Source organism: Sinocyclocheilus grahami, unplaced genomic scaffold (genome assembly GCF_001515645.1).
Source record: "Sinocyclocheilus grahami isolate Dianchi unplaced genomic scaffold, SAMN03320097.WGS_v1.1 scaffold202.1, whole genome shotgun sequence".
Taxonomy (NCBI): domain Eukaryota; kingdom Metazoa; phylum Chordata; class Actinopteri; order Cypriniformes; family Cyprinidae; genus Sinocyclocheilus; species Sinocyclocheilus grahami.
Window position 1 is genome coordinate 1,098,222 of NW_015505381.1, and position 16,847 is coordinate 1,115,068.

At 37.0% G+C, this 16,847-nt stretch overlaps 3 protein-coding genes across 3 annotated transcripts; all 3 read right to left on the minus strand.

The window, feature by feature from the left end:
• Positions 1–2,942: 2,942 nt before the first annotated feature.
• Positions 2,943–3,922, minus strand: LOC107595443 (olfactory receptor 4K1-like). The gene is made up of 2 exons (XM_016285847.1): positions 3,143–3,922; positions 2,943–3,104 (listed from the first exon to the last, which is right to left on the minus strand). The coding sequence occupies exons 1-2, from the start codon at positions 3,920–3,922 to the stop codon at positions 2,943–2,945; spliced, it is 942 nt and encodes a 313-aa protein (XP_016141333.1).
• Positions 3,923–4,003: 81 nt separating this feature from the next.
• Positions 4,004–5,818, minus strand: LOC107595444 (olfactory receptor 1D5-like). Its single transcript, XM_016285848.1, has 2 exons — positions 5,173–5,818; positions 4,004–4,029 (listed from the first exon to the last, which is right to left on the minus strand). Exons 1-2 carry the CDS (start codon positions 5,816–5,818, stop codon positions 4,004–4,006), a joined length of 672 nt encoding a protein of 223 aa, XP_016141334.1.
• Positions 5,819–9,276: 3,458 nt separating this feature from the next.
• or90a1 (odorant receptor, family 90, subfamily A, member 1) lies at positions 9,277–10,227 on the minus strand. The gene has a single exon (XM_016285849.1). It carries the CDS (start codon positions 10,225–10,227, stop codon positions 9,277–9,279), a length of 951 nt encoding a protein of 316 aa, XP_016141335.1.
• Positions 10,228–16,847: the final 6,620 nt, after the last annotated feature.

Consider the following 16,847-nt stretch of genomic DNA (forward strand, 5'->3'; position numbering starts at 1 on the left):
TATTCAGTAGAGTGCTATTGTAAGTGCTCATGTGTTATTTATGGTTTGTGGAAAGGGCAGAGATTATGAATATTAAATATGATGGTCATTGCCCTTGGGTCACTTAATTAGCCTATTCAAACAGTTGCTGTTAATGTCATAACAGTGCAGTATTTGCAAGGGAAAACAAGTATAGAACTGAATACAAATCTATTGTGTAATTTATTGAATAGCAATGCCAAAATCACGGGTTTTCTGAGAAAACTCACATCCTTTAACAACACACAGAACATGAGATAATACTGATGGAAATGAGCAGGTCACAAACTTGATTTCACACAAAATGAAATTGCACTTGATTACAATGCAAAATGTGCCAGAAGAATATTCATAATGCAATGCAAGTAAATTAATAACACAAGAGGCATTATAGCCTCATTAGAATGGACACAACTGTCAGTTTTATTTTTCTGCACAAAAATGTGTGTTCAGCATTATGTTTAGCATTGCAGAGCCATGCATTGCAACTGCTGCCAAACTGACCTAAGTTTAGGTTCAAAACTACAATAATAATAATCAAAGGTTCAAAACTCAAAATACTGCAGATGGGTTCAAAGGGGCATTGTTAGCATTATATTAGGTGTAACTATTTACTTTTTGGATGTTTATTATTAAGGTAAGACTGAATTGATATTCATAGATGGTAAGATATGATTGAAATTGCAATATTGATTTTTATATCAACACAAGTTCTTTTTTGCTGCTGTGCTCATCTTCAACCTACTATAATGTTAAAATTGCATCAATAAAACCTATTTAAATAAGATTTGTATTCATTGCTAACTGCAAAATTAAGTGATACTCAACAAAACAGCACTTTGAAATGGTAATGTAATTTGTACTTGGGACTTGTCATGGTGACCACACATGGGGTCAGAATATCTTGTCTGGATGATACAGAGTTATCTGTTGTGTAATTGTTTACATCTGAAGCAGATTAAAGGATTATTCACGTTCAAATTAAAATTTCCTGATAAATTACTCACCCCCATGTCATCCAAGATGTTTATGTCTTTCTTTCTTTCTTTCTTCAGTCGAAAAGAAATTAAGGTTTTTGATGAAAACATTTCAGGATTATTCTCCTTATAGTGGACTTCAACTGCTACCAAATGGTTGAAGGTGAAAATGACAGTTTCAGTGCTGCTTCAAAGCGTTCTACACGATCCAAGACGAGGAATAAGGGTCTTGTGTAGCGAATATTAATAAAAATGATACTTTTTAACCTCAAACGCTGGTCTTGTGTAGCTCTGCAATGCGCATGCGTACTCAGTGCAGTCCTGATCGAAACAGTTAGGGTAGGTCGAAAAACTATCAGCTACTACCCATCTCATTTTCTCCTCCAACTTCAAAATCGTCCTACATCGCTGCAGAAGTACTGACCCAGTGTTTTCAAAGTGAACATGCAAAGAAGGTCAAAGCCCTTTACAAAAAAAAATGTAAAACAGCGACATAGGACGATGTAGGACGATTTTGAAGTTGGAGGAGAAAATGAGATGGGAGTTTTTCGACATACCCTAACTGTCATGAACCAGAATGCACAGAGTTCACGCAGACGAGAAGAGTGTTTGAGGAAAGTATATAAATTGTAATTTTTTTTTTTTAGAAAATGACTGATTGTTTCGCTAGACCCTTATTCCTCGTCTGGGATCATGTAGAAGCTTTGAAACCAGTAGCCCCTCCCTGCAGAACAAAATATCCAGGGGGCGTGGTTGGATCCAGATCTAGGGGGTGGAGATTGGTAGGTTTAGGGGTGGAGATGGGTGGGTTTAGGGATTAGGGGGTGGAGACGGGTAGGTTTAGGAATATGTAAGGTGGGAGGAGTTGGATCTGGATCCAACCACACCCCCTGAATCTTGTGTTCTGCAGTGAGGACCATCTCACTGAAACTGTAAATTTGACCTTCAACCGTTTGGTAGCCATTGAAGTTCACTATAAGGAGAATAATCCTGGAATGTTTTTATCAAAAACCTTCATTTCTTTTTGACTGAAGAAAGAAAGATACATATTGGAGGACATGAGGTTGAGTAAATTATCAGGAAATTTGAATTTGAAAGTGAACTAATCCTTTAAATCCAACACTTTGCACTGAATCAGAAAACAGGAGTGGTAAAAATACTTAAATATTAAAAAATAAAATGTAATTAAAATACTTAAAATGTATACTTAAAAAAACATATGAACCAAAAACTAGGACTAGAGATGTATTTAAGTAAATCAAATTAATTAGATCACCTACTGGGAAATGTAAATGCAACAACTGAAATACAAAGGTATCTGGCCCTAAACCATACTGTTTGTGGTGAGCTGGTGACAAATGCAAAAGGGAGAGTGACCTTGGCAATGTTTTTAAAAAGGGGGTTGCCTACCCTTTATTTGGCACCAATATTTCGTTTTATTGATAATATTGCATTTGCTCTTCAAGCATGATTTTAATTTTACTTTGTATAACATATCTTTGCACTGTTTGCACTGTACATAGCTTAGCTGAAACATTTTGGTAAAACAAATGTAGAGGAATTTTGAGATTGTTGGGGCACTGTACAGTTAATTATGATCCGTCCGTTCATAACACACTGTTTACTGCAGGTTTGAATGTAAACACTTACAATTCCTTATTTTCAAGATGTGTCATTTTAACACATGGAGTCATTATGTTATATTAAATCACGGAAAACATTTAATGATTCATTTTTCAAAATAATAATTGTTTAAAAAATGCTGACAACTAAAAAACACTGTTAATTTATGACATAACAATGTGGCAATACATTTGATTAAATTTCACATTTACATCAGTGTTGCAAAACAATTATCTGGTACATGAAGAATTATGCATGCTTTATGTTACATAGCCATTAATGACGTGTTTTTATGAAACATATAATGGTGTTGACCTTTTTTTCTCATTGATTGGTTGATTCAACTTTTACAATGAATAATCTGCATGAAAAAAGCCCCTTCATGTGTTTGTAAAAAAGTTTATCACGAACACCATAAATCAGGGGAGTAAGCAGTCGTGGTACTATATTTGTTAAAAGATCATTTAAAAAGGTTAGTCTTGCCCTGTAAGGCCCAGCTTGGAAGAGCTCTCCCTGATTGCAATTGCCCGATCAACTGGTATAAGTGGGATAAACATCTTGTCTAACACAGGAGTAATGTAGGACAACATACAGAGCAGAAGCTGCGCTCCATGTAACAGGATGGAGCTTTGGGCCTTTTTTGCTGAGGATTTATCAGCGGAGGCCCTTCTGGCTGCAACCAGCACTTGACAATATGTGAATACAAGAATTACCCACACAACAGACGCGTAAAGGCCATTCATAAATCGGGTCTGTATTTCATGATATTGTGTGGAATACAGAATTGATGCACTACGAGAAGCAGCTGTTGTAAAAACAGATAAAGGGCAAACAATTGAAAGGAGAATCAAGTCAAGCAATCCAGGTATGACTCCTACATCCCAAATCAGAGAGATGAGGATGTAGGTCCTGCGCACTGTGCAGATCTGATGGTGATGCAGTGGTTTGCAGATGGCGATGTAACGCTCAACGGCCATACCGGCCAAAGTCAGAGGAGTGTTCTTATGAGCAGTTGCAGTTATTATTAGAAGTGTAGCACAGAATGGGAGATGTACATTTTGCCATGCATAAGCCATCCCACTAAGACTTACACTGAAAAAAACCATGAGCATATCATTGATAGCCAAATGAATATATAATATGTATAGTGGGTCATTGTAGAAAACTGAACTCCTGAAAAATGTCAATACAAACATTCCATTTATGGACATAATTATGATCCCAAGAAGAACAATGGTCAAATTCTTTGCAAACGCATCTGCATATTTTTCTTGTACACTGTACAGAAACATTGTAGAGTTCATTGTCCTTTTGCGCTTGTGTACAATTTACTGATTATTATAAGTGATAATCCTTTTCTTGGTAAAAAAGACTGTTGTTGTTGTTTAGTTCCTTCCAGTGATCTTGATGACTGTCAAAAGTACATGAAGCTCGAATATGATATTCTTTATCCTGAAGATTTTTCAAGTTTTTCATCTCTTATAGAAAATAAAAAGATTAAAAACATTTAGCAAGTTAACAATTATAAGCTATAATGAATATACTGTAAATAAAACAAATTAAAGACATTGTTGAAAGAGTGAAATTACCTCTTCAGTTTGCTTAGTAAATAGTTTTGACTCCAGATGGGAACAGACCAGTTTATATACTCAATTGAGATGTAAATGAGGGGAGAAAAAAGACCACAAAAGAGGGAGGGAGGGAGGGAGGGATGGAGGGAGAGAGAGAGTTTAATTACAGTATATTGCTCTCCTGGTGTAAATACATACATGCCAACACACACACACACACACACACACACACACACACACGTGTGTGGGTTTACATGTATGTATTTACACCAGGAGAGCAATATACTGTAATTAAACTATCTTTTTCTCTTTCCCTCCATCCCTTTTCCGTGTGATATATAAACTCTCAGAAATAAGCCATGCTGTCAAAATCACTGTATAGTTTTCACTGTTAGATTTCAGTACATTTCTTATTAAATCTGATTTTGAATCATTGAATGGCTTTCAGTTTTTATGGCAGTCAATAATGAAATGAAACAAAATCTTATACAACAGCATTCATTTCTTGTAATTTAGAAATATATCTCACTCTTAAATTAATGTAGCCTACTAAACACATTAAAGCATAAAGTGATCAGCTGTTTCCTCCAGCCTTGGTTGAAGTCCCATTTATGTACAAATACATACATTTGTACGTACTGTAACATCTGTTTTGGGTTTGAGTTTTGTTTGAATTATTGTTCGTTTTGAACTGTTTCCAGTTCAGCTTCCTGTTTTTGTCCTACTGTTACAATGCTTTTTGATTTGCCCTCAGGTGTCACACCAGTGTCTAGTTACTGTATATTGTTTAGTCCCTAGTGTTTCTCTATGTATGCATAGCACTCATCATTTTTGGACTGATCTTATCTTTACAAAGTGTTTTTTTGTAATCTGAGATTTGGAGATGTGTTATATTGAGTTTATTTCCATTTAAAGGGGTCATAGGATGCCCATTTTCCACAAGTTGATATTATTCTTTAGGGTCTTAATGAAAAGTCTGTAACAAGAGGCCCTTCTAGCTGCAATCAGCACTTGACAATATGTGAATACAAGAATTAACCACACAACAGATGTATAAAGCCCAAGTGTACATTTGCTGAGTTCTGCATGGTATGGTGTGTTATAAAGAGTTGCTGAACTACAGAGAGCAACTGTTTTAAAGACAGATAAAGGACGAACAATTACAATGACAATCAAGTCGTTCAATCCAGGTATGACTCCCACACCCCAAATCAGAGAGATGAGGAGGTAGGTCCTGCGCACTGTGCAGATCTGATGGTGATGCAGTGGCTTGCAGATGGCGATGTAACGCTCAATGGCCATACCGGCCAAAGTCAGAGGAGTGTTCTTATGAGTAGTTGCAGCTACTATTAGCAGGGTGACACAGAATGGGAATGGTACATTTTGCCATGCAAAACTCATCACAAAAAGAGTTACAGATAAACAAACCATGAGCATATCATTGATAACCAAGTGAATATATAATATGTATCTTGGATCATTGTAGAAAATTGAACTCCTAAAGAATATGTATACAAACACTCCATTGATGGAGATAATTATGACCGCAAGAAAAATGATTGTAAATATTTTTGCAAAAGCATCTGCATATCTTTCTTGTAGATTATAGAGTTGCACAGAAGAGTTCATTGTGCTTCTTTGCGTTTTCTTTGGAAGAATGACTTTTGACTGAAGTTGTTGTCTGTAGTTGCTTTCCTTCCAAAGATCTTGATGGCTGATCAAGCTGAAATACAAATCTGAGTAGTTTATATGCTCATCTGAGATGTAAATGAGGTGGGGGGGAGAAAGAAAGGGAGGGAGGGAGGGAGGGAGGGAGGGAAAGAGAAAGAAAGAAGAAAGGGAGGGAGGGAAAGAGAGAGTTTGGCCACTCTGAAATGCATTGACCTAAATTACATTAGTGTGAAGAAGTGACCTTCTTCATCGCTGCAAGTGGCGGCACTGGCACTCATATATGTACACGCACACACATATTACATTTTTATACAATTTTTATAAAATTTTTACTCACCCATCCTGTCCCAGTTTATGCCGCTATCAGCATAGCGGGTGCACACGCTAGCTTGGTAGCACTCGGTCAGTCATCCACACTCCATCCTCTTCATCATGCCATACCACCAAACCTGTCCCTAACCTTACCCGCATCACACCTCAACAGCAGGAAGAGTGTTGTACATTAACAACAGCTTTTAATCATTGTATAACATCTGTTACAATCATTTGTAGATTTTCAAGATGTGCATGATCAAATGAATTAGAAGATTAATGGCATTTGTAAGCAATATCATTTACATGAAATGTTAATTATTAGGTAATGTTTAATACATTTATTAGTAAACATTAACAAGCACATTATTTCACATTTAGATATGTGAATATATTAACTAATGATCCGTTAAGCATTACATAATGTTTGTTAATGATTTATTAATGAAAGTTATTATAAAGTGTTACCATTAATTTAAAGTTTAATTTAATTAATTTAAAGTAAAGTTAATTTTTTTTACATATTCTATTTAAAATAATAAAAACAATGCTTAATTACACTGTAAAAAACGTTACCCTGCAACCTTAAAGGGGTCATATGATGCGATTTAAATTTTTCCTTTCTCTTTGAAGTGTTACAAGCTCTTGGTGCATAAAGAAGATCTGTAAAGTTGCAAAGACTAAAGTCTCAAATCCAAAGAAATATTCTTTATAAACGTTAAGAGTCAACCACGCCTACCTAAAACGGCTCGTTCTAACACGCCCCAACATGTCTACGTCACGATGTGGGAAGATTTGCATAACACCGTCCAAATGTTCATGCAAAGAAAGAAGGCGTAACTTTGATTCTGACTGTAGTATTGTTGTTGCCGTCGCCATGTCGTGAAGACGCTGTGTGTTTCGTTGTGAAAGCGAAACTACTTTGTTTGGTCTTCCAAAAGAGAACACAACTAGAAATCAGTGGTTAAGTTGTATTTACAACACTGTTCCAGAACAGTACAACCCAAATATTCAGATGTGTCCAGCGCATTTTATGGAGGACGAGGACTGTTTCCTGAGACAGTAGCCTACAATGTTTCTATAAAGTGGGGCAATTCCAACTTTGCAAGTACAGTCTGGTGCTTCTGCCTGTAAGTAAGTTTTCATATTTAAAGAATTTGCCACTGACGATTCAAACGCGAGTTTTGAGCAGTGTAGAGTAGCACTTGTTGTTTGTCATTTCTCCGATCACAAATGCAGACATGGTTTTATGTTTACGCGATACGCAACGCAACGCGTAAAAAGACAGCATAAGTCATTATAATCAGTAATTATGTCCCCACAGGATGTAACAAATGCCTCGTTTATAATAAATGTTACTGGTTTTGTCTCGTAGCGCCGGGACACGGCATCACAGTATGGTAAGGGGCGTAACATTTCCGTCACACACTTGAGGTATTCAGCCAATTACAGCGCACTGGATAGCTGGCCAATCACAGCACACCTCGCTTTTCAGACCGATGAGCTTTGTAAAAATCAACACGTTTCAGAAAGGCGGGGGGTTATTTCCATCTGATTTAAACCATAACATTTTGTTTGTATAAATTGATGTGTTTATCTTGATTCAGTGATTCAGTTACAGTTTTTCTCAGTCGCTTTGGTGCATTCCTCAAATCATTCTTAATATTTGCAAAAAACTATGTGCATTTCTCAAAACAATTCGTACAAACAGCGCCACACAATGGATTACCTGCAAAAGCCTGTAACTTTCTCAAAATCTTTAGTTCATCTCTCAAAAGTAAGTATTTATGTCAATGAACATATCAGTGCCATCAGAATGAAAAGACCTTGTGTCATTGTTCACAAACAAGATAGTCAAAATGCTTAGTCATGTTGTCAATATAACAGTGTTAGTATTGCCTGATGTAAACTAAGGCAACATTTTGGATGACAGTTACTGTATTGAACAGTATGCCATATGCTTATGTATGCCAAATATCCATTTCATAAGTGCAAATTTACACATTACTGTATGTGGGATATTGATTGAAAGAGACTGGATAGAATTCCCAGTTACACTTTTACTAGTAGTCTGACCAAAAAATAAAAAAACACATTACAATGTCATTGTGGTATAGAAAATGAAAAAGAAATATGGGCACAAAGATGAAAATAAAATTAGAAAGTCCATTGTCAGAAGTTGTAACTCTTGTGTTGCCCTCTGTCTATATGTTCTCCAACTGAAGATTCAGGAGATGAACCTATGAGCTATTTCAGAGAAATGGTTTATCATTGGTTGATCTACATTCTCTTCATTAGTGAAAGTCAAGATTCACTTTCACAATTCATGCCAAATTTACAAAAAGTCTAATAATAATGTGTAAAAAATGTGCTTGACAGTTTATGACAACTAGATGAACCATTTTGCATTTAGTGACTTATACGATGAACTAATGACTGGATGTTTTGAGGGGAAAGGCTATTGCACAGAGAACTATTATAATACATTTTGAGCAACATGGCATTAGCAACTGATAATGTAGGAAACCGCAGATAAATGTACATAATCAATTGCATGAATGTACCAAAGCAATCGCAACATGTTCAAAAGAATGAGAAGCTGCTTTTATGATGTGCACAAGTGACTAGATAATGTGGTGGTTGACCAAGTAGTTTTGAGAATTTCATTTCTGAGCTGAGAAATGCACCAAAGTGACTGAGAAAAACTGTAAATAATATTTCTGACTTGAATAAAAACCAGTTAATTTATATTTTTCCATTTTTTAGTGTACCAACCAACTGATAGATAGATAGATAGATAGATAGATATAGATAGATAGACATGTAAATGATTATATAGCACAATTCCATACTTTTAAATCAATGGTGGTCTGTACTTAACACTTTAAAAAGCTAGCATTTATTCAAACTCATTAGGAGTAAAACATTTCTGCATATCTGTGGTAAACAAAACGTGGAGAATGATTTAAAACGAAACATTTGTAAACCAAAGGTGGGGAGTCATTTAAAACTACACATTTTCAGAAGCACAATTTGTCACAGATCAGACTATGATTCCAAACCCTTGGCACGTTATAATATTAGGAAAATTGTTACAGATCCTTTTAATCTTCCTCATCTTTACACTCTACTCTCGTGTCTATTCTAGTGAGACCACACACAAAATACCTCCTCAGATACTTGCGGAACTTTTTATCCCGCACACCGTATATGATTGGACTCAAAAAGCGTGGCAAAATATAGACAATTAGATAGTTGACGAAACGTATTTCCAGGATGTGTCCTGGAAAGATGATGTTCAGTATGCCCTCCACGCTGGGAGACAAGTAGGACAGCATGCACATCAGCAACTGAACCCCGTGAAGCAAGATAGTGTTGGTCGCGCGGTTGGCGGAAGTTCTCTCAGTGGAGAGCGCGCGGGCCGCAAACACGATCCGCAGATATGTGCACAGCAGCGTGAGGAACACCAGCGAGAAATAAATACCGTCGAACGCATTGCGTTTGTACAGCAGCACAGGGTCTTTGAACACATTCTGCCTGAGACAAAAAACATTAGTTTGGAAGAAACTCAAAGGCTCTGTGGCTAAAGTCACGAAAAGGTCAGTGATGTCAGGAAGCATGGATACTAACCAAATGGTCGCTATGAGCATGTACGCGCGGCGCACGGTGCAGATCTGTGCATGACGCAGAGGATAGCAGATCGCGATATAACGCTCCATCGCCATGCCGGCCAGGTTGACAGGCGTGCTGCGGGTGGTGAACACAGCCACCAGGATAAAGAAACAACACACTCCTACACTGATAGTGTACAAGATGTAGCTGACCACAAACAAAGCGATGGTTACAGTGAGCTGCACTGCGTCATTAATCACCATGTGTACGAAAAGAATATAGCGAGGGTCTTCGTAAAAGATCTGATGTCTGAAGAAGGTGGCCACGACGCTGCCATTGATGTAGCTGAGGAGGAGCCACACCAGGACCACGATGAAGTTCTTAATGAAGGCCATGGTAAACGTGTCTCTCATGAGGAGTTGCTGGCCTGCTGTTGAATTCATCACGCAGGCCTTAAAAGAGGAAAAAGTGATGTAAATGCACAATAAGCTTGCCTATCAGTTTAAAAGTTTTAAAAAACTAAAACAAATATGTTGTATATTTTGTTACATGATTTTATCCAAAGTGGCTTACAATGCATTCGAGATACACACTTTATTAGATCTACCTATCTGTCTGTCTATCTACACAGTATGTAATACAGTTTGTAATATTATAGTAAATACAGTATATAGATCTGATTAAGCTCATATCTCGAATGCAGTTGTAAGCCACTTTGGATAAAAGCATCAATTAAATATAAATATTTTTTATGACTGACTTTTTTATGACTGACAATTTAAGAATCAACCACCGAAAAACCTATAGTATAACATTAAAACCTTCATTATTAATTTTATCACATGTTTATGGGATAGCAAACATATTTAAAAAGCAAAGATATCCCTATAAGATGTTTGTATGATACACAAATACTCACATAAACCAATTTTAACATACTTGCAATGAATTAATATGTATAGATCAGCTATAAAAATGAAGCAACAATTGCTTTTCCAGATCACAGTGCTTTTCATTATAAAATAACAGTACAGTAAAAAAAAAAAAAGGAACGATAAAGCAAAACAATAGATTCCACCAGTGCAGTCGTTGAAGGCTGTAAAGGGAAAAAAAATCATCAATTGGGAGCCATAACATTTTCCGGTCAAGCTGTCAGCACTACAGAACTATTATTCATAGTTAGCACAGAATGAATAGAAATAGAACAAATGAATAGAAAAATAACCTTTTCTAGTTACTAGTAACTCAGACCGCAGAACTCACCCCTGTCCAGCACTCGTGCCTGTTTGGTAAGCACCAGTACTGTAAAGACATGACAGCTTTTTAAATGCTCCTACACTCTGATTGTAGCTGATGATGTCAGTTATGTCACAAGGGAAAATATAGAGAAAACAATTTGAAATAGGATATATCAGAATAGCCCCAGTTTTAGGGGGCATTTTTTAAGGCCATCACACTGTATATGTCCCAATTCTTATTTTTTCCCATATACATTTCACTAAGCTTGTGGGGTTTTTCTTTATTTGATATAACTGATGGCATTTCCTTAAAACAGTTCATTAAATTTGTTGAAAAATTAATGATATAAATGATTATTATATTAAATTTATATATACAGTGGTGTGAAAAAGTCTTTGCCCCTTCCTGTTTTTAAATTTTTTTGCATATTTGTCACACTTGAATGATTCAGATCATCAAATAAATTTTTATATTACACAAAGAAAATGCAAGTAAATACAAAATGCAGTTTTTAAATAATGATTTCATTTATTAAGAGAAAAAAGCTGTCCAAACCTACCTGGCCCTACGTGAAATTAATTGCCCCTCCTGTTAAATCATGAAAGAACTGTGATTAACCACATTATTTTAGAAAGCTGAGTTAAATTTCACTAGCCACACACAGGCCTGATTACTGCCAGACCTGTTGAATCAAGAAATCACTTCACCAGTTATTAGATTTAGGGGGCAATTACTTTTTCACGTAGTGCCAGACAGGTTTGAACAGCTTTTCATTAATAAATGAAATCATTATTTCAAAACTGCATTTTGTATTTCCTCAGGTTATCTTTGAGTACTATTAAAATTGGAGGCTGGTGCAGGACTGGGACACGGGGAATACCTCTAGGGTTGATCAGGCAGTCCAGGGTGCCATGGCGGCACAGGGAGCTCAGGGGCCATGGCGGAGCAGGGAGCTCGGGGCGCCATGGCGGAGCAGGCAGTTCAGGAGGCCATTGTGGAACAGGGAGCTCGGGTAGCCCTGGTGGAGCAGGCAGCTCGGGGAGCCATGACGGAGCAGGCAGGTCAAAAGGCCATGGCGGATCAGACAGCTCAGGAGGCCACGGCAGAGCAGGGAACTCAGAAGGCCATGGCTGTACGGCCTCCGTGGCCTTGGCCTTGCCACTCGGCCCAGCCACAACGGATGGACCCATACTACCCCCCCGCCCCCCCAAACAAAAATCCTTGGGGAGAATATCGTCTTTAGAGGCCCTCCGTAGGCCTAACTTGGGAACAGTGGCCCTCCTTGTGCTTGACTTGGGGACTGGAGCCCTCCTTGGGCTCCACATGAGAACTGGAGCCTTCTCTGGGCTAAACTCGGGACAGGAGCCCTTACTGGGCTAAACTCTGGGACAGGAGCCCACTCTGGGCTGGATTCAGGGACTGGGAAGCACTTACAAGAAGCTGGCACTGGAGGGTGCTCTGGAGGAGCAGGCACAGCAAGGCGCTTTCGAGGAGCTGACATTGGAGCGAGCTCTGGGGCTGGAGCCGACACTGGAGTGAGCTCTGGAGCTGAAGCAGACACTGGAGAGAGCCTAGGGACTAGAACCAACTGCCTTCTTCTCCTTAGATTCCCTTTTAGGTTCGGGGAGAAAGGCGTGGTCGGCAGACTTGACACTGTGGCGGCCGACGGGCTTGAGAATGCCATGGCCGGTGGGCTTGACTTCGGAACGGCCGGCGGGCTTGACTGAGGAACTGCTGATGGGCTTGGGAATGCCGCAGCCGGCAGGCTTGACTGAGGAACGGCCGGCAGCCTTGACTTCGGAGCAGCCGGCAGGCTTGCTTACTTTTCTTTTAGGTCTGGAATTCTGTCACAGTGCGCTACTGTGAGGAGCACGGAGATGAAGGAGTGAGAAGACGAGGAGTGGAATTCAAACATATAGTCTTTAATGACATCAAGGGAACCAGGAAAACACACGTAGCAATGGTAGACATATACAATTCCAGACGAGAGAGAACAGAACGGGCTAGATCTCAAATAGGGCAGATAACGAGGGGCAGACAGGTGAGGAGGATAACTAATAACAAGGAACACCTGGAACTAATAGAACTAAATGGGGACAGGAACCGGAAGGACCAAATAAGGGCAACGAAGGCACATAATCTCTGACACAGGGGATTCTGCTGTAAAAAAAGGTTAGAGGTTTTGTAGCCAACAGGATGAACAGGTCTGGAAGAATCTGAATGGCATTCAGGACCCGGATCAGACTGATAAGAATGTACGTTTTACGCACGGTACAGATCTGAGCGTGACATAAAAGGTTGCATATGGCTATATAGCACTCTATAGCCATGGTAGCGAGATTCAGCGGTGTGTTGAGAGTTGTGAATATAACGCTGATCCATAAAACACAGCAGAAAAAGATATTGAGAGTAAACACAGTGTAGCTTAAAACGTGAAGGATGACTGCAATCATCAGCTGAATCATGTCGTTGAACACCATGTGAATGAAGTAAGCAATGAAGCAATATCTCTGCAGCCGCTTCAGTCTTGTCTGAAGGAAGCCGACGAGAAACCTCATTTTACACCATGTTATTTGTGTCTTGGGAAGAGAGGTTGCTCTTACCTTTGCAATCCTAAAGAACTGCTCATGTGATGTCAGAAGAACTCAAACCAAGTATTTCCTTTAGCACAGAGGTGTTCAAATGTTTTACTACGAAGGGACAAACACTGAACTTGATTGAGGGCTGTAGGTCGAAATTAAATGCTGCTTTATATCCAACTGTATTATAATAAAATTTAAAATTTAAAAATAAAAATTAATCAAATTCACTTATATTCTGTTAATTTTATTGCAAAAATTAAAAAATATTTGAAACAAAATTATAAATTAGAAATGAAGATATGTTTCAATGGCATGTTTATTCCTATCAAAGGTCATCATGGGCCACGGGTCCTGGTTTGGGCATCTCTGCTTTAGAGAAATATACTTTCTGATGGGCATGACCAGGACAATCTTTTGACCTGAAAATATGGTTATAGCATTTTTCAGTGTTGGTAGATGCTGTGATTGCTCTTTTTCCACTGACAGGCATTAAAAAGTAGCCATACATGATTTTGCTAAAAGACAAGCAACATACAGTAAAAGTAAGTGAGTGACATACAGTAAATGACTTATTTTGTAGTAGATAAAGTAAATACATAGTAAAAAATAATGTAGTATAAATAAATAAGCGTTTCATTAATATTGAGAATAATAATCATTCTAATGATCCGAATTTCAAAAGGCCGGTAAATATTCGATATAATTTTCCACATTTTAAGGTTTTATTTTATTTAATATAGCGGTACGGCATGCAAACACATTTCAGTCTCAGTGCACTTTTGGGTTTGCAGCCTGTCATTATTCTTATAAATTCTTATAAATCTTTCTTACACATCAATTGATTTAAGATTCTAAGATTCAGGAGCAAACATCCTTTGTCCATATGAAAAATAATAAAGAAAAAGTTTGATGTGACAAAGAAAGTACCATGATTAAGACTTTGAACATCTTTATCTCTTTAGATCTTTAAAAAGCCATTTATAACATTCAGAGGACCATGAGTCATGACCTTTGACCCTTTTTCTTATTGTAGTTTTTATTGATAAAAAAAAACCTTCAATGTAAAATCAAAGAGTTACATTGCACCTTACATTGCTACTGTCTTGTTTGTCCTCATAAAGTTTAATACATTTAAATTCATCGTAAATAATACAATATTTTAGCGATATGTAAATACTTTGGGGTAATTTTTTTTTTTCTGGGGCGTAATACATTTATTCAGCAAGGATGCATTAAATTGATCAAAGGTGACAGTAAAAAAACTTATGCATTGTTACAAAAAATGCTTTAAATAAATGCAATTCATTTGAATTTTTCTATTTTTGTGAAAGGGTCCTGAAAAAATGGATCATGTTTTCCCAAAAAATATTAAGCAACAACTATTTTTAATGTTGATAATATTAAGAAATGTTTCTTGAGCAGCAAATCAGTATATTAGAATAGAATTTCTGAAGGATCATGTGACACTGAAGACTGGAGAAATTATGTTGAAAATTCAGCCTTAATCACAGGAATAAAATACATTTTTAAATATATTAAAATAGACAACTGCTATTTTAAATTGTAATAACATTTCACAATATTACAGTTTTTACTGTATTTTTGGTCATATGAATGCAGCCTTGGTGAGCATTAAAAAAATGTAGAACGGAAGCATCTTGACTTTAAATGTATTTTGTAAGTTAAATAAAGTTAGCATCCCAATAAGGCTGTAAACTTACATCACCTTCTCTTCACATCACACATCTGTCAAAAAAAACAAACAAACAATTAACTCCAGCCTTTCTGGAAAACCGTGCCCTTTTCCTCAACATGTGTTTGTGTTCCTAAAAAGGCAATAATTCACAAAAGGGACCTTTGTTGAGATAACAAGACATTTGTCCTTTCGACATCTAAGTACTGAACATCTGAGCTGCAGCATGTTTGTGGTAATTAACACACTTTCACCGAGGCTAGCGGGAATCTCTGACATTTCACGACCTCCACTGAGCCTAGACTGAGCAAGAGTGCTGGCACGAGAGACTCGAGAGTCTCGGGCCCCAGAGGTCTGCAGGTAAAAGGGCAAAGCACTTGTTGTTCTGAAGCTCGCATCCCTGGGAGGGATTAGCACGTCTGTGGAGAGATGCAGAAAAGATCATGGAACATAAGAGAGATTATTTTCGATGTTTAAAGGTCTGCTGGCATCGAGAGATTTTGTTTTGAAATGTCAACGCTAATGGTCTCTTGGATTACGCTGTGGCTGATGTAAATATGAATCAATTACTAAGTCTGCTAAGTTTGTGGATGTATATGTCATATTCAAGTACACTGTAAAAATGATTGTTAAAGCTTAAATAAAACAAAGATTATTGAAGTAAGTTTTAGGAGAAAATATTATTTCGTTTTTTCTCCCTCAAAATTTTACATTTAACTCAATGATTTACTTGCCATTTCTATGTATTAGTGAAAATTAAATCCTATTTATTTAAATAATAAACATTATTATATATGATTTTCATTGATATATATATATATATATTATTGTGAAAGTCTTGTTTCATTACATTCATTATACGTTTCATTATATTTTAATATGTAATATAGTAGATATTAGTATATGACTGGAGATAGTAGATTCATTATACTGTATATTATAGTAGAATATTTATTGAGGCATCTTGAGAGCAGTCTGAAAACATCTTTATTTCACACTGTGAAAGAATACAGACACGCTTTGAACGTTTTAAAAAAAGAGTGTTATTAGGAAATATCCAAAAAGTACACAAAATCACATATAAGAGCCTTATAATGGGGCCATTTGTTTTTTTTTGCAAACATCTAGAAAACATAAAAACCTGAGGCCAGAGTACTCTGAGGTATCATAACTGGATTCTGTATTCAATAAAAACATAAAAACTACAATCTTAAGGGGCACTGTTTACACAATTTTTCAAATCTCATTTTAGTGTTAACAAACCATTTAGGTCATTCTTGAGTCCAAAATCTGTTTGCAGTCCAGTTAAACATTTAACAATTATCAGACATGTTCCTCTGATTATTTCAAATATTCATGCACAACATTGACAGGGAACAGCTTTGGTAATATGACAGAGTGCGTGTGTTTGTCTCTTTGGTATTAGTATTTTCTCTGTAATGATTCTACAACTGTACAACAGAACAATTTGTAACTAATTGTTTTTTCATTTGTAATACATTTGTGCATAAAGGCATATCATTGCTCTTTTGTTGATTTTGATTGCTTC